Source organism: Topomyia yanbarensis, chromosome 1 (genome assembly GCF_030247195.1).
Source record: "Topomyia yanbarensis strain Yona2022 chromosome 1, ASM3024719v1, whole genome shotgun sequence".
Taxonomy (NCBI): domain Eukaryota; kingdom Metazoa; phylum Arthropoda; class Insecta; order Diptera; family Culicidae; genus Topomyia; species Topomyia yanbarensis.
This window is the reverse complement of record NC_080670.1, coordinates 63,413,355-63,437,569: the sequence shown is the minus strand read 5'-3', so window position 1 is coordinate 63,437,569 and position 24,215 is coordinate 63,413,355. Positions and strand designations below refer to the sequence as shown.

Below are 24,215 nucleotides of genomic sequence, written 5' to 3'. Positions count from 1 at the left end.
GTACGGCCCCTTATTAAGATTCCGGAATCCTCAGTGATAATGACCTAAATTGAATACGAATTTAACCCTATCGATATGAGTATTGAAGATATGAAAAGATTTCTTGCTAATTTGATTTTCATAGCATAGCATAGCATAGCATAGCATAGCAAAAACGACCGCACTCATCATGGGTGGCTGATACAGTGAAATCTGTTTATACAATAGTATAGTTCACTGGACACCTGGCCATGTCCTTACGATCGCCAAAAGGAAGGAAATGTTAGTTGAATACCTACTTAAGAAGATGCGGGAAACCCACGCAATCTTCATAGGCATTACGGATGTTAGAATTGGTTAGTAGGGAAGGAAAATGGGATTGGGTTTGAAGTGATTTATATAATATTCAAGTAAATACATAATAAAAATTATTTATAAATTAGATTGATCTCACCAAATTCACTTGGCTGATCTGTAACAGATGCAGGCTTCAGGAACCATCGTTATACTACTTTTTCCGAACATTCCGCTTAGATGGGATCCCGCAACAATAAAAAGTCTCAAATGAAGTTGACGAAGAAAGCATCGATGATGATCCGGGTTTTGGTTTTGACTGCAAACCACTAACAGACCAATACCGATGCTGACGTTTTCACTAAGCTGAGTATACTGTTACGGAGACAGCTAAACACAACAGATTCGAATATGCAAGAGTACAGCACAGTTTTCAAATTTCCTCAGCGCGAGAAAAAAAGCCGAGAATTGCAGCACCAAGAACTTTTTTTTGCGAGAAAACACGTTCACCTTAGATCAAAGCCTTCTTCTTAGTATAGGAGGGCACTTATTCTTGCTAGTTTGATTTTGATGGCTTCGAAAACCTGTGGATACTTGACACATTTCGCTTATGGGTTCTATGTGTATGTGTATCAATTGTATTTTATATTGAAGATAACTAACCTAGATTCATAGTTTGCAATTCACAATCATAAGTAATTTCCTTTGTAGATATAAATGCTATTTTCGAATAAAACATAAAGTAAAATTTTGTTAAGAAATTAAAAACTATTTAGCTTTATTCCATCACTTTTTTGTAACACCAAATAAATTTTCAAAATGTAAGAACAAGTCATCGAATTTCTAAAAAATTTCTCTTAACATATGAAAAGTTGTTTTATTCACAATTGTTGATAGTCCAATTCACTTAAGGTGCAATTCAAACACAAGAAATGTAGGCAATTGAAATTTTACTTATCGGATACTAAAAGTCAGTCGCTGGACACACAAATCAAATGTTGCCATTCTTGCCTCATTACAATTACACGTATACCAATGAACAAGCTTACATCACCTCAGCTAGTTTAGCAGCCAACGTCGCATCTCCAGTTACTTGGAGTTTGCCCTGTGTCAAAGCATCACCAACGGTCAACGTTTTCGCGCTGATGGCAGTCAGATCCTCAACGGTTACAGTAACAGTCACATCGGGATTGCTAGAAGGGCCCTTCTCAACAATTAACTGCTTCAGATCAACGGCTGTAGATAAATACATAAATCGGAAAAGTTGATACAAAAATTAAAATTATACATGCACTGAAAAACTCACTCCACTCTTCGACACCTGTTGCAGTCTTAATGTTCAGCTGGAACACTCCAAGAACCTTACGGGGACCATTTGGATCAACGGCTGCAACGCGAACTTTTATTCTTTCAATGACTTGATCCAAAGTTAGAGACATGATGGTTATTTAATAGAAACTGAACAAGTTATCGACGAGAGAAACAATCGAACTGATTCCAAATTGTAACCATCCACCTTATTTATAGGCCAATTATAATTATTCTGTTTGATAAGGCATGTACAAACTACGCAATCTTAAAGCGAATGAAATCTTATCTTGCTAACTTACCGTTTCTTAAGTTGCTTATTGAGCAGGTAATGCAACTTTTCTGGGTATCCGGGTATTAAAAGTCTTCGAACCATACTAAGACTTTGAATGGCGCTGTGCATAATAACATATCAGTAATTCGCACACTTGTTTAGTTTGTCATGAGCCAATCAGCTCTGATACCAAACCAAATAAATTTTGATTGATGGTATTATTCCAAAGGTGATGATTTACACATAGTGCAATGTGCGTCGATAAGAAGTGAACCGATTGATTCATTATGATGCTGTACACAGCTGCAGGTATAACTTCCTCTGAACTTTGTTCTGTCTCCGTTGAACGAGACTGCTGTAAAGTTGACTATTTTATCGATTCGATAACTTTTTACTGAGGTGCACTTTCTATTCGGAAATCCCGATTTAATCATCCTGACAGTGAGGTGAACTCTTTCTAATGTCAATTTGGCAATTTAATCACAAACAACGTTTGCGGACGCGAAAAAAAATATGGAGAGGCGTTAACCCTTAAATGCGCAATGTTGTTTTAAAACAACATTGCGAAAACCATCTCAAAATTATCATAGTAACGTATTAAATCTGTCAGACAATTTTCAGAAAATTTGAAAAAAATTGCTTTGCGCCTTTAAGGGTTAAAAATTGTGGAAGAGGTATTCAAACGCCGCACCCTCTTAATGATGTCCGATTGAGCTAAAAAATTGCATAGATTACTTTGTCGATGTAATAAGCATTTTATGCGAAAATGTAAGATGATCATTTTCATTGATATCTTCCTTCTTGAACACCCCTCCATACAAACTTTGGTTTTAAACTATGAAGCCCCGTACCAATTGTTTTCAAAACTGTCTTCACCTGGGGTTTTCTGCGACTCCAAACTTTCGCCATATTTTTTTCCTTCTGCTACCCGATCGTGTGTTGAACAGTGTAATCATTTGTTATTCGTGGGACGTCATCATAGCCCAAAGATAGCATAACGTCGCTGTTGTGCTATCTTATGACAAACGCCATTTTGGGGTAAACTGAGTTAGATATGCCACATTACTCGTCTAACGAATCTCTACAAGATGGCGTTTCCAGAATTTTGAAATTTTGCTTGGTTACTGAAATAAAGCGAGAAAAGTGATAAGAAATTGTGAGTTTTTTGCTTCAAATCATAATATCTTAGGATTGGCTCAAGTTATAATAAAGTTTTAGTTGCTTTTATGTGTAAAAATGTCATCAGAACACAATGGCATAATAATTTTCAAAAGAAAAATGCATGTATTGGGAGAAAAACGCAGTTTTATCTTTAAACTGGAAATATTGCCTATTTGGCAACACTGTAACTAAAAATAACTATTTTTTCTAGATTCCCTGACTTATTTCCTTCAAAATGCATCTAACCGATTGTTTATAGGACAAATGAAGCCAAAGATATGAATAAAAGTTTATAATTGGTGATTTTTTTCTATGGAAAATTTTTCATGCACGATTATGACACGTCATACAAATTTTTTCATCTATACACACCTATGACACGTGTGAGTGCGACTTTTGTTTACATTTTTAGTGAAAACTCGCAACAAAGTCAACCGATTTTCGTAATATTTGAGAGATTAGTACAGAATAGGTACAAGCATCAATTGTCTTCTCTGAATTGTTTCTATTATTTATAAGTTTCATGATATTCAATCTTAAACTTTAAAAATCGTTGTTCTCGAAATGTGCAAAATGGCGCTTGTCATAAGATAGCACAACAGCGACGATAAGGGTTTGTGTATTGGGCCAGAGTTCCACGGGTTGCAGGTTCGAATCCTGCTTCTGAAAGGAATTTATTTCTCACATTGCTTTCGTTTAGCTCACCATTTCGATCTGTTTTCTAGTTGGATAAGGGAAAAAAGACAGCAGTTATTTTTTTTCTATGATCCATAGTGAATCGGCCCGTGAACCAAATTCCTAATCTGGAATGATTATTATATTTTAGAAGCATTTGATCTTTGTGTTCGATCATAATGACAGGAATTTGAATTCGCGAATCAGTTCATATGCATAGTTCATGAACTTAAGTTGAACACGCAGAACATGTTCATGTATCATGAGCCCGGCTCGTAAAAAAGATCAACATTTTTTGTTCATTCTTAACTAGAAAACTAGAAAATTGATATCGCTGTGAACATGCATTGTAAACCTCTTTAATAAAACAAACCAACCAACCAACCAACAAACTTTGGTTTTAATCTGTGAAGCTCCGTTCCGTGGAAAACAAAATAAAGAGTACCTGATGTCTCCGTGATTCTAAAAGAGTGAGGATAAAGAAAAGTAAATAGAGACAAAAATTAATTATACGACCAACGAACAACAAGAATTCATTTCTTCACGCGAAAAGAAAAACAATTGTGGTGTTGCTTCATTTCCAGTAACAATACGTGGTTATGATGGGTTTTAAAATGCAATCCGAGCTCTGCATTCTTTAAATTTGCCTATTGCGATCATTATCCCATGGAAAATTGAAGCACGTGACATAAGCGATATTTCTATTTCGCTCTTAAAATTTAACAATCGCTACCACCTTTCATTTATCATCTTGCATTTGAAAAACGGTTTGCGCATTCTTGTCAGGGCTTCGGTTGAAAAAAAATATTTGCCTTGGTTGCCAGAATCACATTTTGTGCAATGTGTTCAACAGGTGTCGCTAGTATACGGTGATTTTTAGAGAATTTTCTTCAAGCTGTTACGTCTGTTTTTCTGTGCCCTTACTATGTCTTAAATGCGCTTACGTAATAGTTGAATAGGTCCTTACCTAGATAAGACGTACCCATGATGTGTGGTGGCATAGGACATTAAATAAACAAAAAAAGAGCTTCTTTATGTTTCTATCGTAGTTTTTTTTATTTCTGCCCTTTATCTACCAGTAATTATCATTTAGACCACAAAGCATTTACATACTAGCACAAGTCGCATCAGTCCGCGTTGAGTTTTTGGTGTTTCGCTGAACGAATTCAGATCGCATCTACCAGAGCTTGGAAAAGAGCCTCATCGCCGGTCATTTTGATTTTACCCTGCTCGACTGCGGCATGTACCGTAATGGCCTTAGTCCCGACAGCAATGAAGTCTTCGTCTTTCAAGTTGATCACGACATCAGCGTTGGATACTTTTCCTTCTGTTACCTTCAAATTCTTCAGATCCACCACTGTGAAAATCAAGAATAATCATAATACAGGAATAACAATAAAAACAATAGAAAGTTATACCAAGCTCATGGATCCCATCGCTAGCTTCGATGAATAACTGGAATACTCCGAGAACTTTGCGTGGTCCATTCGGATCGATACCCGCTACACGGGTCTTGATCTTCTCAATAACGGCGTCACACTTCATTGTAATTTAGTTAGTTGGAAGACTGTTGTTATTCCGAAGCAAGCCTGTCGATAACTGATGGTGAAAAGCACTCTATGCAGAAATATTTATAGTATCGATTTCTTTTCAAAATGTATCGATGTATTTTACAAATTCAGTAACTGTGAAAATAGATACTAGGCATTAAAAACAAGCATCCTTAATCTACAGTAGGTTACACGCAAAAATGGATACGTGGGCCTGTTCGTTATCGCAGTCACCTGCAGACGGTATGATTTATTCAGATTAACCGATTAAGGATTGTGTCAAAACATTTCAACCAGAGTGAAAGAATGAGATATCATTCGCCAAATCGGTCCACACCCAAAAATGAATTCAAACCTCACACTTTTTTGCCTTATGAAGGAAGACTTAGTATCCTAGAAACTAATTGACCAACGTGCCCACTGTAGCTACCGGTACTGAACAAAAGCCAGTACCGGTATTTTCGGTACTATACAAATTTTTATGACAAATATGTTAACTCTGCAGGGGGATCTGGTTCAAAATATCGGTCTGCAAGATAACATTTAATTATATTAATTTTCGTTCTAGATAAGTCGTTGAGATATCATCTTTGTGTGGGAATGAGGTGGGGCCATCATCATAATAATTCTATAAGTTAAAGTTTTATTAGCGACATTCTGATTGGTTTCCATTATTCACTTATCTGTAAAAGAACGAACAGCAGTTTTAGACTTGGTGAACTGCTTCAAATGGGGCGATTTTTAATTATTGGTGATATGAAAATTCAGCAAAACTCCATAGTTTACAGGAAAGCAAGGAGCCTTGATATGCATTAGAGAATAGTAGGCAAACGACATAAAAGTCGAAACCAATTTTCAGAAAAGCAAGAGAGGAAATGCGATTAACCTGCTCGGATTTACTGCCATTCTCGCTTTGATTTACTGTTGTTAATAGGGTTTCATACATTTACCATCTGTTCAAGTCGACGAAAGTTGCACCACTTAGCAGTTATTGATTTCAAAGTGGCCTAGGTTTCGAAATAAAAGAAGGTGCCCTATATGAAAAATATCTTCTGTGAAATGAGTCTTGCCATTCCGAAGTAATTAAAATCAATAAACATGTTTTTTGATCAGCGCAAATCAATCATCTGAGAATAAGATCATCAGTTTGAGCATTCAATTTCAGTTTGAAGATTTTTTCGAATTTTAAAGAAATTTTCGAGTACCGGTACTTTACCGGTACTACCGGCTTCAGTACCGTAGTACCGGTTCTCGCCAAAAAGGGTCGGTACTGCGAACCCTAGCAGTGCTTTTGAAGTGACAAGCATAAACTCGAGCAATGGTGAGGATTTTCAGAAATGGTTTTACGATTTGTAAACTTCCGAGCTTTTTGAATTTTATAAGAAATTATAGATAGTCTGCATCTAAAATAATTAGGTGAAAAAATGTATGGGTTATTAAATATTTGTGCTATTCTATTATACGACTTGTATTTTTCATGTATAATTCATCAAATGAAATTTTGAATTTCGTTAAGTGAGGTTCCAATGCTGTATTCCGATTGGTGAAATTCACAACAAACATGATAATTTTGGTGGCAACAATGCTAAAGCATAGTGAAACCGTTGATTTCTGTCAATCTGAACGTTTATTTCCCTTTGGAAATGTTCAATTTGGGCAATGTTTTTTCCGTAAATGCCATTGAAATTTGTAATAAAAAAACATTTGCTTTCAACTATAAATTTCATCCCACTTTGCACTTTTGATGATTTTTACTTACAATTTGTAAGATTTTCTCTTCTACATAGGCCGCTTCCATTAAATCGTCGAAAATAAGCCAAACTCCATGCATCATGCTTCGAGATCTGGTGCCATCTCAAAAAGATTTTTTTTTGAGGATCGCATTTCTGGGACATGTATTTTTTTGTAATTTTTTTATTTCATGACTTTAAAGAAACATCGACGTATGGTATCAATCCAAATAAAAACATTTTTTTTGAAACCTTGATTATGTTTTTTTTTCAAATGCTGCTTTTTAAAAAAACAATTTTAAGGTGATGCAGGGCGAACACGAAATTATTGCGACACCGAAAATGTCATGCCAATTTTCTTATAATGTTTAAAATCAAACCAAAATTTTAGGGTAGTTTTATACATATATTTACTTCAAAAATCAAAAGAAAAGTTAATCGATGGAGCCTTGAGTGTAAAATTGAACGCATTTTTGCTTGATGCCCTCCATCAAAGTCTTTACAGTGTTATCCGGTACCAGCTTCTCAGTTTTTTTCCATTTTTTTAACATGTCCTTCTCGTCTTTGACTGTCTTCTTGCTCTTCCGAAGTTCCCGCTTCATCATTGCCCAGTACTGCTCCACCGGGCGCAGCTCCGGACAGTTTGGTGGATTCATGTCCTTTGGAACAAAATGGACAGAATTGGCCTCATACCACTCCAGGACACTTTTAAAATAGTGGCATGATGCCAAAACTAGCCAAAATAGCGGAGCTTCATCGTGCTGCTGCAAGAACGGCAAAAGGCGCTTCTCGAGGCACTCAGATTTGTAGATCTCGCCATTTACTGTGCCCTTTGTCACGAAAGGCTCACTCCTCAGTTCGCAAGACCAGATGGCCTGCCAAATGAGATATTTGGAGGCGATCTTCGACATTTTCTTCTTCTTAAATTTGTCGTCCACATAGAACTTGTTCTTGCCGGTGAAAAACTCCGAGTTTTAGTCGTCGATTGTTGCCACTCATCGCGGTTTGGGAAGTTCTGTACTTTGTATGTATGTAGTCCAGCTCTCTTCTTTGCATTCTGGACGTAGCTCTGCGACATGCCGATCTTTTTAGCCAAATCACGGCTTGAGACTTTGAGATTTGCTTTAATCATCTGCTTCACCTTTCCCTCCGTCTTTTTGTTCTCCGGTCCCGGTTTTCTTCCAGCTCCTTTGCCGTGGTCCAACGTCAACCGCTCCTGGAACCGCTTCGACACTCTGGAGACGGTTGAATGGTGAATGTTCAAAATTTTTCCCAACTGCCGGTGCGACAGGTCAGGAAATTCCAGGTGTTTGGAAAGAATTTGTTCTCTCGACTCGCGTTGGTTCACCTCCATTTTCGTTGAACCGAAAAACACGACTTCGAGTTTGACAGCATGTAAACAATACACATCAATGAGAAAGTGTGCAAAATTTGGTTGATTTTTACCCAATGGTAAAAAAGTTATGCCCTGTTGAATGTGTCGCAATAATTTCGTGTTCGCCCTTTACCAGATGCATTTTGATATTCAAGATCCCTCTAAAAAAACTTACGAGAAATAAATAGTGATTTTTAGATGAATAAATCAATTTCATTAATGTTGGATTTGTTTTGTTTTCTAGGATCCTATGTACTTGTTGCGTCATTTGCTGTTAGACCTTCACAAAATTCACAAAAACTGAAATGCTACATTAGAATCGGTCACTTTAAAGTTAGTTTCTAGGCTGTTACATTATAATTACATTATAATTAAAAAATCAGTGGTAATAAAAACTGGTGAACTCGAACACTCTGGTCCACTATTTAAAACCAGTGCGACTAAAAAAATTTGCGATGCTTTCTGCCAATTTATTTTTCGTAACCAATGCTGAAGTCCAGGCCTAACATGAGCAACACTGTTCGCTGCATTAATCATGCTAGTCACTCACTTAAGTTCTCAAGTTTCCTCTGACTGTTCCACCACACCTTTGTTTCGTTCAATCACCAATCAATACAAGATCTGTGGATCGTTCGAGTTACTTTCAATATGTTTCTTCCGATCCTATTCCACATTCAATTATGTTTTGCTTCGATCCTTTCCCTCATGACACGCGACTTCCAGTTGCGGATACGTTTAGTTGAGGTGAAGATGGTAATGTTGTCTGTGGTTGTCTCGATTATAATCGTTCACGAATACCTGAATACATTATAACTACACACCAAAAAATAATGAAAATTAAACGACATGTAAATCAATACGAATGTAAACATACAAAGCTGGAATCAAAAATTTGATTGAAAATTAAGTTGAATTCGATGCACTCAATGAGAGCATCAGAAAGCATATGAATTTAAACTTTCGTTCGTGTAATATTACATGTCATTTATTTTACAGCAATATGGGATTAAAAATACATTGAAGAACATTGGTTTGCCGTTTAATGAAACTGTAATCCTCAATCAACGTGTTAAATTACAATATTTATCGCTGAAAAAAGCACGACAAGTTGTGTGTATTTGTGCTGGAAATTAATTTTACATTTATATTCATGCTCCAAATCTGTGCATGAAAATTAATTTAAAATTACAAAATATTTTTTTCTGTGTATATTTGATCATGAAATTACTACTTAGCAAATACGATGATAAACTTTGGCCCAATCAATTGAAAAAAAATTTCATATTGAAAGAAAATCTAATAGAAAACTTCAAAACTTCCTGAACAAAATCGGCGTGAATCAACTACTTTACCCTGCTTGTTCAAGATCGCGTGTTTCGCGGGATAAGCCGGTCTGTGCGATCTTATCAAAAATAAAATGCGAAAGAAGACAAACCTTTCATTCGTACCACAACCAGCCAGTTCAGTGTAGTAAGTAAAACAGAGTAGCTGAGCAAAAATGCCTCGCCAAGTACCGCTATGACTGGACGTTTGATGGTTTCGAACGCGTGCGACTCAACGTTTTTTAGCGCCTTGTGCCAAGTCTACCGCACATACAGCATCCCAGCTCTCCCAGGTTGTTCAATCAGCAGTGCCCAAACTGCGTTCCTCTTCTCGATACGAATATTTTAGTCCATTTCGAAATTTCGCTCCGACCGGTCGCAATCTCTACGATGTCCGCGGTGTGATTTTGTGATATTTATTTTTCTACCCACTGCAGTTATTTGCATGTTCGCCGATTTTCTAGCCAAGATCAAGGTGAGCTTTAGTTTCGCTAATTAAAATCCATGCTTTGTATTATACTTATTCGTTCAATCAAACAGTGAAAGTACTAAAATAATTTTACGGAAACTTCCAATGTGTATTTCACATGCTGTACCTTCAGGAGTCATAATAAATATTTACACATTTGATAAATAGGATGCAATACGTTTTACATAGTTTATAGAAACGAGTGCCACCATATCTGTATATCCCGAACTAGAGGTATAACTAGATCGAGATTTCTGACATCAATACATTACATTCCACTGAGATATGCAGATATTAAATATTTTCTTTCCTATCTCTATCTCATTTATTTCGCTATGACTTTAGTGCATTTTAAAGTATATATTTCATGTATGCATTCAATGAGTTGATAGAAAAATATGCTATAGTTGTTTAAATAAAGTTAATCCGCAGTCAAATTCACTTGGTAGCGATAACCTACGATACCTTTAAGTAGACCGTATTTTTACACAACTCGAGATGGACGTCTGTTCTCAATTTTAAAACGACAATATTGTTAGTCCATCTCGAGTGTGTAAAATGTACTAATGAACTTATGTAAACAATATTGGGGTTTCAGTATTTCTTATTCGATTAATGCCTAAACAAATAAAATTAAATGCTACACTGTTATTGCCGTGCAAACTTACTACATGTTCTGCAGTATTAGGGCATGTTCGGAAGTGCACTATAGAACTGTCAAAATCATGAATCTATAACCACAGAGAATAGACATATAAGCTAGAACAAACTTTCCCGAAAAACCTGTGTAAACATTTAAATGAAAATACGTTGAAAATCACCATCGAATACAGTTTTGCATGCGTGAGTCACCATTGTATCCAAGCTTGCATACAAGTCCCGCCGACCAGTGGCAAGTTGCCACTTGCTGTTGTCTTTTCAAAGCGACAGTTTAATTTCTTACACAAGTTGAAAACTTTACTTGTATGTCAGTTCTCAGTGCTATAACTGTAACACTTCTGAACATGCCGTAACACTGCAGAACATGCACACAGAAAATAATAGCTTTGTAAATATTACAAGAATTTATTATAGTTTAAGATGTTAACAATTTTATTATAGTTCAAGATGTTAACAATAACAGAAAATAAAGTAAATTTAATAGTATTGTAGTAAAAAGAACTATAATCCCATTATAAATCTAATGGAAACGTTAACGATTTTATACACTTAAGTCAACTATTCCTTTGGGTAAAAAAAAATTGTTGTTGAATTTACTTTCCGTAAATTCATGTCAGTTTTTGTCTTACATTCCTAAATTTACTATATCTATGGTTAACTCAAATGTGATGTACCGATAAATTTCCGCTGACTGCATTTTCCTTTAAAATTTACTACAAATATGGTTGTTGGTGGTATAGGACGCTGAGTTTACGCCGCCATTTCGATAAAATCTTATTGTTTTTCTGTATCTCGCAGGGCTCATTTCGAAGGTTAGTGAATGAAATAAAAAAAATTTGCCATTGAAAATAATATAATAGACGACCCCCTTACCGAATCAGATAATATTAAAGGTACTTGAATGATTTTAAATATATTTTATGAGGAATTATTCTGGTCTATTTATTTCCATTATCGCAGAGCAGGGCCATATCCAAGCAACAAGAAGTTCGGATAATACTTAAAAAGCACACTTTGAAGTGTGCTATTCCAATCGATTTACTAATAATTTTCCAGTCGATTTACTAAGCAAATGATCAAAAAAACTTTTGTGTACATTTTGACATGTTCAAAAAATATTTTGGTTGTAGAACAGAAAATACAATTTTTTTTCTTCAACTATCGACACAAAAGTAACGTGCGAATAAAACAAATAAAAAAAAATGTCAGAATGACCATATCTGCATTCTGTCAAAAGTTACGTCGGGGTGCCGAGAACCGACCAGTGCCGGCAACCGACCACTTTCCCCTACGTAAAATGATAAATAACTTTTTTTATGAAGTAGAGTTTAACAGGGCCACTTCTTCGACCAATCACCTTGATCTCTATTCTTTTGCTGGGTTATAACTGTCAAACATGCTAACCCATGTTACAGAATAAGGTTGTTTTCTAATTATATGAAACTTTCTTTTGTTTTGCAGGGGCACCCGAAGGATTGACTTGTTCTTCATAAAACTCGATATGGCAAAACAACACCGGTTCAGTTTCGTGTTCCTGCTACTTATCATCGTACACCTAATAGACGCTACAATTCCTGCGCTTGATAACATCGGTAAGAACATTATCCTTAAGCCAAATTTACACCTTTCTGATCCGATTCAGTGACCGGTCAGTACCGTGCACGGATGCCAATATTCTTTCATACAATTCAAATGCAAGCATTCACACTTGTCCGGGACGGTGCCGTGCCGAACAAGTGTAAATGCTCACATTTGAATTGTATGAAATAATACTGGTGTCCGTGCACGGTGCTGAACCGGCACGGAAACGGATCGGATAGGTATACATAGTGCTTTAATCCCGTGCTTTGGCGATGATACCTACCTATAAATGAATATATGTTAGGATATTAAGGCGGGGCAACAGTGGAACAGCTGGAAGCATAGCAAAATTCTAGCATCTAATATTTGAAATTATTTTCAACTGCCTGAATCCTGCAGGAATTCTGTCAACTGTCAGACTTTTCAGCGAGCGGTTTTTCACTTCCCCTCAAAGTTAGAGTGAACATACGTCCTAGTTTCTTAGGACATGCCCTGGTTTTTCACTGACTGTCTTGATGTCGTGGAAAGTCGAGGAAAACGCTTGATTTGTGCTGGTTTTTTATTTCAATTATTGAGGTTTTAACCTTAAGGTCATCCGCCTCTTCGGGTTAGAAAAATCTCTTATGAAAAATTTCTAACCCTATGTGCGGGGTTGGGACTCGAACCCAGGTGCGCTGCGTACAAGGCAATCGATTTACCAACTATGCTACGCCCACCCCCTCTTGGGTTTTTTATCCTATAAGCCAAAAATATTTTCATTGATTTTTCGCTTTATTAACTCTGGTCCAGATTTCAGTAACAGAGTTTCAGTTACCATAACTGCAAGGTAAACTTACCCTCAAGCAGAGTACGAAAAATAAAGCTTAATACTCTCGAATCTACCAATTGCACTATCCGCTGTCTTTTTTAGTCTCTCAATAGTGCCTCATATTACATGTAAATTGAAAAGAGAAAGAACGAGTCGATCGTATATATGTAGCATATGAATAAGCCGCTGACTTACCGATAGATGTTTTCTTTTTCTTTTTTTTCTGTTCACTCCAGTTGGTCTCATATAGCCTCTCTTTTTGCCTCACATAGTTTGAATGGGTCAGCTGTATTTGGCAGTACCCCCTGGCTGCATTTGACGTTCGATTTTTTTTTCTATTTACGTGTCTCGTCTCAGGTTTTTGCAGTTGTGTTGGTCGTAGCTCTCAGATCGAGAGATAATAGTTGTCATTGGAGATTGTCAGGTACTTATTTTTATATCAGGAACAGCACGGGGAAGCTTCTTGGGACCGTTGATGTTTCTGCTTCAACTTCAATGACGTGTATTTAGTTCTGACAACTCCTCTCCGGTGCTGTACAAATGATCTCAAAAAATTTGGTAGCAATGACTGATAGATGCCAAAAACTAACCAAAGAGAGAGTTAGTAGTGTAGATGTATCTCCTCACATCCCTAATTGCTGTCAGTTTGGTTGTCAATTATCTATAGTTTGCTATTGACATTATTGTAAATTCTCGCTAATATTTAGATATATTGACTATTTCATATATCGATTTATCGTAAATTCTTTGTACGCAGTACTTTTACAATTTTGTATGGCGCATATTTTTTCTGAAGCAACAAAGTTATTATCTCGTCTATTTGAAAAGTCATGAACGATTTTGGTTGAAAAATAAATCATTTTCAAAAATCTTTTTTTTATAGAAATAACGCTGTTGCAGTTTTCTTACTTAAAACTAACAAAGTTTCGATCTTTCAAATGAAGTTGACAGATGGAAAATCCATTTGATGCTTTGAAGAAAACCATATTTATTTAAAAGAAAACGCTTGTGTGAAAACAAAAGAGAGAGAAATTTCATTGTTTCGGCAAAAGTGTGCGTTTATAAGTTTTAAAATCTCTAGAACAAAGCCTTTACAAGACAATAACACATAAAAAGATAAAAAAAACATTTTTTAAGGGCAAGCCTAGCTAAAATAATGAAAAAATCGCAACACATGAACCATTAGAGATAGCCATATAATTTGTTCAGCAAAGTTGCTTCCATTTTATTATTTTACAACTTTCCAAAACGTTATGTAGTTTAATTTAGCACTACACCGGTGTAGCACCAAGAAAAAACGTAAATGCTATTAGAATCTTCATTCAATTTTCATATGATAATGCAACAAGTCAACAGTAGTTTCTCAAATTTTCATTGCAAAATACTAAAAGTTGAGCAATTGACATTCGGCCTTATTCTGCGCGGCGTGTGACGTGAGGTGACTAAATTCACCTCACTTTACGTGACTTTTTTCGGTCGATTCTGAGAGTCGACTCGGGTGAGATGAGATTCTCCATTGCGGTTAAATGGGCGTCTCACGTCACCCGAAGTGACTCTTCAGAATTGGGTGAGAAAAGTCACGTAGAGTGAGGTGAGATTAGTCGTCTCACGTCACACGCCGCGCAGAATAGGGCCGATTAAATCTTCAGAATCGTTGGCACTAAGTAATTAAATTATTCAAATTGCTTTTGAAGCACTTTTTGGAGTTTTGCAGGAGTTACCTGTCGTCAGTTGATAATTATATTTCTTTTAAAGCGGTTTCGAGTGATCAAAGTCACCCCGGTTTACGGTATTCAACCCCATGCATGCAATAGAACTCGTATGACTTCTTGTGATGTGGTAGTATCGAATCAGAACAGCTTTATTTCAGTGTCATCGCCGCGAGTGACGTCAATCAACACCTTTCTCTTCAATCATATGCAGCGAATATTTCTCTTCAATCATATGCAGCGAATATGTACACGAAAAAAGGTTGAGTGAGCAAAGTCTAAATATTTTGTCTGCTTAGCAGTACATTTAAAGCCCACCAAGAAATCAAAGTGATCTTTTATATTTAAAGATTAATAGTTTCCTCGTGCACAGCACTGAAAGCGCTAATCCACTTACGCTTAACAGGATATACACGTTCAGCGTCAGTCGTTTACCATGTAACCGTGCATCAATAGTAATGCCCGAAATCAATGCTCCTAAATGCGCAAGGTTGTTAAGCTGGATAGAAGAACATTGTTTAATTATCTGAGAAAAGAAATGATAAGTCATAGGTCCAACTTCACAATAACCATTAGATGATGATGGTGATATAGGAACCTACCATCAGTGCATGGAATACTCCGGTGGCTGAAGATGCTTTTAACAGCACAGATAAAATAAAGTTATCAACCAACATTCACATTAACGCTGAATGAACGGCCAAAATGGGGCGGATCCATAAACAGAGTCATTTATGCGCAATCCGAAGGGACAGAGAATCTCCTTCCAACGAAGAGATCCAGCCAATTGCATAACTCAATTTCCAATACCTGTTAAGGCACTACCTGATGGTTTGTGTGAGAAGGGCGCGTCAATCTTATTACCACTTGTCAGATAAGAACGTTCACAGCAACAGCATCATCCGGAAGAATTATGCGATCAATGAGAGCATTCTTATTTTGTGACTAGAAGCTGGCGACCCACGACATCTAATCCAAATTACAACTTGAATGATACCCTGATGCTCCCTCCCAACCCAATGGCATAGAGTTTTTATATAGTAAACATTCTGAATATAATGATCATGATGTATATATTTTATCTGATGGATACAATATTGAGGCATGTAATATGTGATGTGATATGAGGAGATAATGTATGAATGGTAATAAAATAATAATACGGTTTATAATTATTGCGTGTATCAAGAATCCAGCTTAGGTACGCACATTTCCATTCCGCGCTGGAATAACATGTTTCCTCTTCATAGTCTCAAAGTTGCATACAATATTACTTCTTAATGAATTGTGGAAAATATAGTGCATAAACAAATGTACGATAGACAAAATACGATGATTATAATATAATATAATATAATATAATATAATATAATATAATATAATATAATATAATATAATATAATATAATATAATATAATATAATATAATATAATATAATATAATATAATATAATATAATATAATATAATATAATATAATATAATATAATATAATATAATATAATATAATATAATATAATATAATATAATATAATATAATATAATATAATATAATATAATATAATATAATATAATATAATCGCAATAACCATTAGATAAGCACAAATAATAACATTTTTCGGACCATCGCTCACACAATCGATCATCACAAGTACCTAGTAATGAGCTTCCTAAGCATCCATTCAAATATCAACTATTTTCGCTTTCTTAAACACATCGGAAATTTCAAGTTAATGGTAATATGAACGTATAATTAAATAAATGATGCTTCAAGAACTCCAAAAACAGCTGAGCAAATTCCTTCTATTAATCAATTGATCTGTAGAACTATGGGGTAACCAATAGAGTGGCTCGATATGTCATTTTTCAACACAGCGCTTTTTGAGTTCCTTTTGTGGTCCCAAATCCATGTGAAAAATTTGGGAGCGATCGGTTGCTTCCCGGGTTTGCGCATAGCGTTTAAAGTTTGTATAGGATTTTATATGGGGAAATCAATTATTTTGCATGTACGTTAATAAAGATAATAATATTTTACTCAATATGAAAAACCAACTTTATAAAACTATAGTTCAAACCTTGGTTAACAACTTTGTCGAAGACGGTAACTAGCAACGAGTTTTCAAAAAATAGTTATAACGATTTTAAAACTTATGGTTCAATCCAAATGCAGAAATTCATTATTTCTTCCAACACTGTCAGTACACCACCGACACCGATACTTTAAACTTAAATAAATGAGAATATATTCATCGCAGTAACTTGGTACCTCCGAATGAAATATTCAGAAAATTAAATTAAGAGGGGGGGGGGGTTGTGTACTCCCCTGTCTTTTTAGATAGTTTAGTATAACATAAGGAGTTCATTCTATAAATACATTTTCAACGCAGGTTTATAGCGCCGAAATAAAAATTAATCTTACGTGTTTGAGTGCTACTTTTCAAGGGCTCTGCCGTTAGCTCATTGAAAATGGTACAACGGTTTATAAGTGTTAGATATACCTATATAGGGTTTTAACTATTTCTTAGCCGTTCAGAGTCAGAGTTTAAAAAAGGCATATCCATAGATTCTTTGAAGTCTCGGAATTGTTTCTATTTGCGTTTTCGTTTGAGAATCTAGGAACGAAGCCAGGATAGTTACTTCAAACAAACGTTTTTGATGAAATTGAGTTAGGTTCATGCAAAACAGTGGTGATGTTGGAAAAACTGGAATATACTTGGGTTAGAACCCAAGACGATTTCCAAAACTAAGTTAGTTTTAGCCTCAAGAAAAAGCAACACATAAGTTTTTAGATGTAAATCCTAAATGTTGTAAATGTTACTTCCCACAGCAACGATTGTAGTATGATTCATATTTGGGTGCATCAAAATGTTAAGAAAGTTCAGTCGTTCACATTTACAAGGACGTAATGATTCTTTGTCTTATACAAAACAATCTAAAGAAGGAGACTGTGGAGTACACAAGGTCCTTCCCCGTTTCTGTTAATTTCTAACTACGTCTATGTTATTCAGCATTTTATTCTGAACATTTCATTTAAAGGTACCAAGTCTCTGCGATGAATATATTCTCATTTATTAAAGTTTAAAGCATCGGTGTCGGTGATGTACTGACAGTGTTGGAAGAAGTAATGAATTTTCGCATTTGGATTGAATCAAAAGTTTTAAAATCCTTATAACTATTTTTTTTGAAAACTCGTAGCTAGTTACCGTCTTCGACAAAGTTGTTAACCAAGGTTTGAACTATAGTTTAACAAAGCTGGTTTTTCATATTGAGTGAAATAGCGATCTTAATTAACGTAAATGCAAAATAATTGGTTTCCCCATATAAAAACCCATACAAACTTTGAACGCAACGCGCAGATCCGGGAAGCAACCAACTGCTTCCAAATTTTGCATATGCTTTTGGGACCACAAAAGGAACTTAAAAAGTGCGGTGCCAGCTAGTTTAAATCATTTGGAAGTTTTCCCATACAACCGCGAGCCACTCTAGTAATCAATTTAATTTGGACCCCTACATATTTTGGACCCTTTTTCAAACAATATCAAATTTAATTTTTCTACCGCGTGTAGGGTTCTAAAACTATGTTTTCTTACAACTTTTGGGTTGGGGTCATGATACACAAAAAACCTGTTTTAATCAAGATATGTGCTTCTTTCGCAGTGCTACAAGGTGCTCAGTGTTTAAATTTCAATGCTCAATACTCCTATAATATTTACAATGCTCCAATTACATTCTATAAATTGAAAGGCTTACAAACTTCAGTTCTGTGAACTGCATTTGCGAACCCGGTAAAAGTTTGTGTACAAATAGACGGTACAGACACAAAGTATGTATCTTCTGGGAATTAAATTAATCTTTCAGGAAAGTATGCTAATTAAAAACATTTTCATTTCAGAAAGAGGCTTAATGCGACTGATCAAATGTGTTAATTCTTATATGCAAAAGTCCGGGGAATCTGTTAAAGATAACTAAAGCGATCGCACGAAAAATATGTACCCGTTTTACCCCAGTTCCCAGAACTCAAGTTTGAAGTTAATCCTTACTTACTGAGGGCGGGATATCAAAAGTAATATTCCTTATTTATGAAAACCCGAGAAATTTTACCCGATATTGTTGGCTATTTTCGGCAAATTTAACTCTTTATAAGGCCCAGAGTTTGGGACCATTAATGGAATTAATAGAACCACGGTTTTTTTATTTCGATTGTAGAGGTTTTAACCTTAAAATCATTCGCCTCTTCGGGTTAGAAAAATCTCTTATGAAAAATTTCTAACCCTATGTGCGGGGTCGGGACTCGAACCCAGGTGCGCTGCGTACAAGGCAATCGATTTACCAACTACGCTACGCCCACCCCAGAAACACGGTTTTTTTCACTTGGTTTAGAATATATTTACATTTATTTCGTAATAAAATAATGTTTTGAAAATATACTTGGTGCCGCCCGTACCGCCGTTAGAAAACGTCAGTCTTCGTAATGTTTGATGAATTTCCAACGAGATGATTGGTGAAAATATAAAGACAATTCGAGCTGGATCGGAAATTCAGAAAGAAATTAAGGTGAGTTACTGGTTATTACCTGAGGATAAGTTGAAAAATGAGACCCCAGATTACAGACGTTCATTTATTCATTTAATTTTTTTCTTTGTAATTTTTACCACTCATAAACCAAATTTTCGGATTAAAATAATTGTTTTTACAAATTTGCATCACCAACTTATAGGGTCTAGAGTATTTTTTTCAAAATCGAGCTAATTTTATTATCCAAAAGCAAATCGCCGTATTTTTTTTCTAAAAACTCTTCACCAATCTGACACTTTTCACTGTACCTCATAAAAAGTAATAAGAAGAGTTGCCAGACTCCTAACAAGTAGATTTCATAAGATTGGAACACTTCTCACTTCATATTTCTCCGTTATGAGCAAAACGAAAAGGTGGCAATATAGTTACTGCCTTATAAAGGGTTAAGACTAAGAGAAACGAAAGCAAGGAAATTGAAAGACAGATAGGTATTCTAGAGCGAATCAGTTATAAAATTAGAACGGAAAACTAGAATTAGGTAGGCTCATATGGACATGATCGGAAGAACATGTGAAGAATACTTAGCCTTCTGCTAAGTAGGAGTTGGGCGTTGCACCCAAGTCTACCGCATGGTCGATGATAGAACATAGGATAAACAGGTCTAATACGCCCCCGTTAAGCAAAAATAGCTATATTTCACCATTCGACACTATGATCTTCTCACTTACTACTCTAATTTATTGTTATATTAGTTAGAAATAAGTACCCGTTTCATTTTTTATTAAAAACATCCTGATATTCAACATTTTTCAAAGATACCTAAATTCTAGTTTTTTCTTTCACCCAGAGCAAAATGCCCCCGGTGAAAGTGTAATATGCCCCACAACAAGAGAACGGTATGCCCCACAGCAATCGGTGAGTATGACCCACAACAATGGGTGGGGCGTTCTAGCCGGTGATGAGCTGTTGTGAATACATGAATAATTCTACACACACATAGTTTTAAGCCAAGTTAAAAACTAAGATAGCAACTATAATATTCTAGTGAGCTACTTGAAATAGTTCTATCGAATCCGACTGTTTCTAATTGGTTGTAATGCTATTGGAAAAAGTGGGAGCTTACATTAAAGTAGCTCTTTTGAAACTTTTGAGTATATTGTTGTTTTGCAACATTTTAAAAATACCAAACTAACTTAGTACGTTGATTTCATGAAACTGTTATCAGTCATTTTTACTTTTTAGATAATTCAGGAATCCTGGGAATCGAAGAGGGGCATTTTGCCCCGGTGGGGCGTATTATACCCTTTTACCCTAACTCATCACCATGTTTTACCGCCGACGCCGGAATCCGGCGCTAGCTTAGTCCGTTAACTACGTTAGTGTCGGATTCTGATGAGACGAAGTGGAAACGCAAATTAAATAACTAATTTAGTTATAGGTTTTGTGCTCTTCACGCGCAAAGATGGTTTTAAACAATTTTCTCCTTAATGGAGAAAAAATAGTTTTTACCAAAATTGTTCTTCACTAACGAGAAATATAGCATAGTGCATTTTGCATTGTCCTGCTAAGCCAAACCAAATGTTTCGATTTCATTAGTTCTCATCAGCTTAAAATTAACTTCTTTTCTTGTGGAACATCACGTTTGACTAGGGGTTTACTCAGGAACACAAATCGTGTCTCCGATTTTTGAGCTAGCGTTAATCCGGCGCTAGCTTAGTCCGTTAACTAAGTTAGTGTCGGATTCTGATGAGACGAAGTTGAAACGAAAATTCAATAAATAATTAACAAATTTATCCGCAAAACCTGAGCGAACAGTTGAATAAAAATGTGTTGCAAATCGCCGTCGCCGGCGTCAGTGGTAAAACATGATGATAAGTTACGTTCTATCAACGTTCATGGTAGACTTGGCTGGAACGCCTAACTCCTACCAGAAGAAGGCAAAGTCCTTTCACATTTCCTTTCGATCTTATCCATATGAGCCTGCCTAGTCCTAGTTTTCCGTTCTATGTTTGTAATTGATTCGCTCTAGAATACCTATCCGTCTTTCAATTTCATTCGTTTCTCTTAGTAATAGTCTTAAATTTTCTGAACATAGCCAACAAAATCGAGCAATTAAACCATATAAATGGTTTACAAGATAGGGGAAGTTTGACAAAAAACATTCCGTTCAAAATATTTCGATCATGTAGAGGGTAACTCTCTTCGTCAAATTAGTTCAAAAGATCAAGAGTTAGCCTAAATAGCTTTAAATTCTCCCCCTAGGTAGCGGCTCGCTGGCGGAGTTATATTTTCAGTTTACTGCATTTCAATATTCTGATTTTTTAAGGTTTAAAGGAACTTTCAAATTTGTGTGATAGTCTAGTTTGATGGAAAATATGCAATAGTAGTAGTGATTGCTTGTTGAACGAAAATGCTCCAATAATCGAGCCGGTAGACATCGTGGTCAAAGTGCAGGAAGCGAAACGCCACAACGATGCTCCGAGTAGGTTTTCTCTTTTTAGCTAATTGAAGCAGGCCACAGATCGCCTATGCACGGCAAGTTCATATCAGATTTTTACATTCTAATATAATTTCGAACTAGTTATACTATACCTGTTCTAGAACGCTACAAGTACAATCTAAGTTTTTGCATGGTTATAAAACTATCATAAAACCTCAATTGTTCTGCGTTAAGCCAAACCGAACTGTCATAATTTTTTCTAGTATTTTTCGTGTTGAAATGAATTTTTAGATAACTTTTCATCAACAAGTTAAGAAATACTTATTTTCTTTCGTCTACTTTGTGTGTTCCAAAGAATAAATAGATGCGGATGTTGCTCGTGCTATATTGCATGCGATAGTATGTATCTTAAAATGGCGCTTGGTCGTCTTAGGCTCAACACAGGCCAATTGATACTAGGGTGTTCACCTATGGTTTCGAACGCCGAAGTAGATTGTTTATTAGGTTATTGCCACTACCTTTGTTTTGATAGCAACTTAGCCTATGAGATTTTCGCTGAGACCACTATTCCTTTCCAAGACAAATGTACATTTCTTTGATAACTTCTCCAATTTTAGCCCAAGTTCTGCAATCTCCTGGATTTCAACAACTGGTTGCCGCCGATCCGATGGTATCATCCGATGAATCTTCGCCAACGAACAATGTCGGTGCTGATAAAACAAAAACACAAAAAGATTCCGCCCTGAGTCAAGACATCAATCCAACCTTGAAGTTGGTTACGCGTGTGTTGGACACGTTACGATCTCCAACACCAGCTCAAACGCTACTGCGAGTTCCCCAGCTGCGCGCTTTACCGGGATGTCCACTCTGCGATGCATCCGTGTATAGTTACTGCGATTATAAAGTGTACCATGATGGCTGCTGCTGTGGAACAATTAACGGAGCCTACGGGCCCGGAGGTGGTTTCGGAGGGATAGGAAGTGATGGTGGGTATATGAATCTCAGGTTTGCATGCACAACTACATTGTAATTTTCTTTTTTCTTTGCGTAGGAATCGGTTATGGAGGCTGCGGATATCAAGAGGATTGCAGTTTCATCTACGCCAATTCATGTTATGAACATCAACTAATAGTAAATTGTTGCTGCAATGTTCCTTTCTGAAAATAAAAAGGATTTCACACAAAATACGCTAACAAATTACAAAAGATTCCTTCAAGTATAAATATTCTTCAATCTCTAGAATTCTTTATTTCTTTTCATCTTTCTTTTCAAAGTGTTTTTGTCGATTCGAATACAAACTATTATTCGTTTAAAGAACTTAAAATAATCATTCCTCTCCATGCACATGCACTCTCGTCGCATTCTGTTTAAAATATAATCATTCCATCACATCAATCGCTGCTTAGTTATGTTCTTCAAGAAATGACTGATAGAAGAAACATAGTTTAGTTACTTAATTCAGTTCACGCAAATTCTACCTTTCACTATTTGTATATAGACAAATAATCACTCTGGGAGAATATATTGTTGGGCAACCAGCTAAAAATATAGAATCCTTACTAGTTAAACTACACTAAACGAGAAGAGAGGATACTCTGCAGCAATGTTTTTTTTATTCTTTGAAAGAATTAGTTTTAGAGAGTTATACCATCTATCATATTGAATTACTTTAATTGGTGCGATTTATAGTCGATGACCGATCCAGCCTACCAAATGTTAAAAAAACCTTTCAATTGAGAAAGGCAAAATGTTTTGTGTGATAGATTGCAATCAACGGTCTATCCCTAAACTGTACTGTTAGCTGCAAAAGTAAGTGCAGTAATTTTAACGTTTATCACATAGTTTTAGTATTTATTTAAAAGATGGTATTTCTACTATAGCTAAAGAATAATAAAAGATGAAAACAAAAGTTGCCAGTTTTGTGACGGAACCGAAATCTTGCATCTAACGAACTTTTTTGATACTTCGGAAAGCTTATCGAAATATTACCATTATTTGGCAACTGATGATGCCGCAAACAAAAACAACATTCGATAGATCACAAATCAACTACATTGTCACATTTTCAGCAACTAAAGGTATACACAATACTTCAGCTACTCCACGTCGTCCTTGTACTTTTCACGCGCTTCTGCTCGAGCATCCGGTACAAGTTGATTTTTAACACCGCCAAGCACGTTGCTGGTAGCTTGCGTAGCCAGTACGAGCGGTTGTACTACCATTGGAGGGATTTGGCGCATGACCGCACCAACAGCACCCGTGTATCCTTTTTGATCATGCTCCAGAGCCGTCAGTTCAACTAAATTGTGCGCCGTGTCGGTTATGCCCTGAAACAAGACGATAGCAATCGGACGATGTACTTTAACT

At 36.0% G+C, this 24,215-nt stretch overlaps 4 protein-coding genes across 8 annotated transcripts in view; 1 reads left to right on the top strand and 3 right to left on the bottom strand.

Moving 5' to 3' along the window:
- The window catches only part of LOC131677793 (uncharacterized), a 42,559-nt gene extending 19,435 nt beyond the window's left edge, over nucleotides 1–23,124 (top strand). The window contains exons 1-4 of one of the 3 annotated variants that reach the window (XM_058957836.1): nucleotides 9,993–10,143; nucleotides 12,259–12,389; nucleotides 22,472–22,834; nucleotides 22,900–23,124. In XM_058957836.1, the coding sequence (XP_058813819.1) occupies nucleotides 12,299–12,389; nucleotides 22,472–22,834; nucleotides 22,900–23,009 (564 nt within the window). In that variant the 5' untranslated portion in view covers nucleotides 9,993–10,143; nucleotides 12,259–12,298 and the 3' untranslated portion in view covers nucleotides 23,010–23,124. Of the gene's footprint in view, nucleotides 1–9,992; nucleotides 10,144–12,258; nucleotides 12,390–22,465; nucleotides 22,835–22,899 lie in introns of those variants that run through there. The other 2 variants (XM_058957834.1, XM_058957835.1) reach the window with 2 other exon arrangements.
- Nucleotides 1,080–1,781, bottom strand: LOC131677796 (peroxisomal multifunctional enzyme A-like). The gene is made up of 2 exons (XM_058957838.1): nucleotides 1,580–1,781; nucleotides 1,080–1,509 (listed from the first exon to the last, which is right to left on the bottom strand). Exons 1-2 carry the CDS (start codon nucleotides 1,710–1,712, stop codon nucleotides 1,319–1,321), a joined length of 324 nt encoding a protein of 107 aa, XP_058813821.1. The 5' UTR covers nucleotides 1,713–1,781; the 3' UTR covers nucleotides 1,080–1,318.
- LOC131677797 (non-specific lipid-transfer protein-like 1) lies at nucleotides 4,726–5,304 on the bottom strand. The gene is made up of 2 exons (XM_058957840.1): nucleotides 5,110–5,304; nucleotides 4,726–5,048 (listed from the first exon to the last, which is right to left on the bottom strand). Exons 1-2 carry the CDS (start codon nucleotides 5,234–5,236, stop codon nucleotides 4,858–4,860), a joined length of 318 nt encoding a protein of 105 aa, XP_058813823.1. The 5' UTR covers nucleotides 5,237–5,304; the 3' UTR covers nucleotides 4,726–4,857.
- The window catches only part of LOC131677792 (autophagy-related protein 2 homolog B), an 81,281-nt gene continuing 80,125 nt past the window's right edge, over nucleotides 23,060–24,215 (bottom strand). For all 3 annotated transcript variants that reach the window (XM_058957833.1, XM_058957831.1, XM_058957832.1), the window contains one exon: nucleotides 23,060–24,175. In XM_058957833.1, coding sequence (XP_058813816.1) covers nucleotides 23,945–24,175 — 231 coding nt within the window. In that variant the 3' untranslated portion in view covers nucleotides 23,060–23,944. The remainder of the gene's footprint in view (nucleotides 24,176–24,215) is intronic.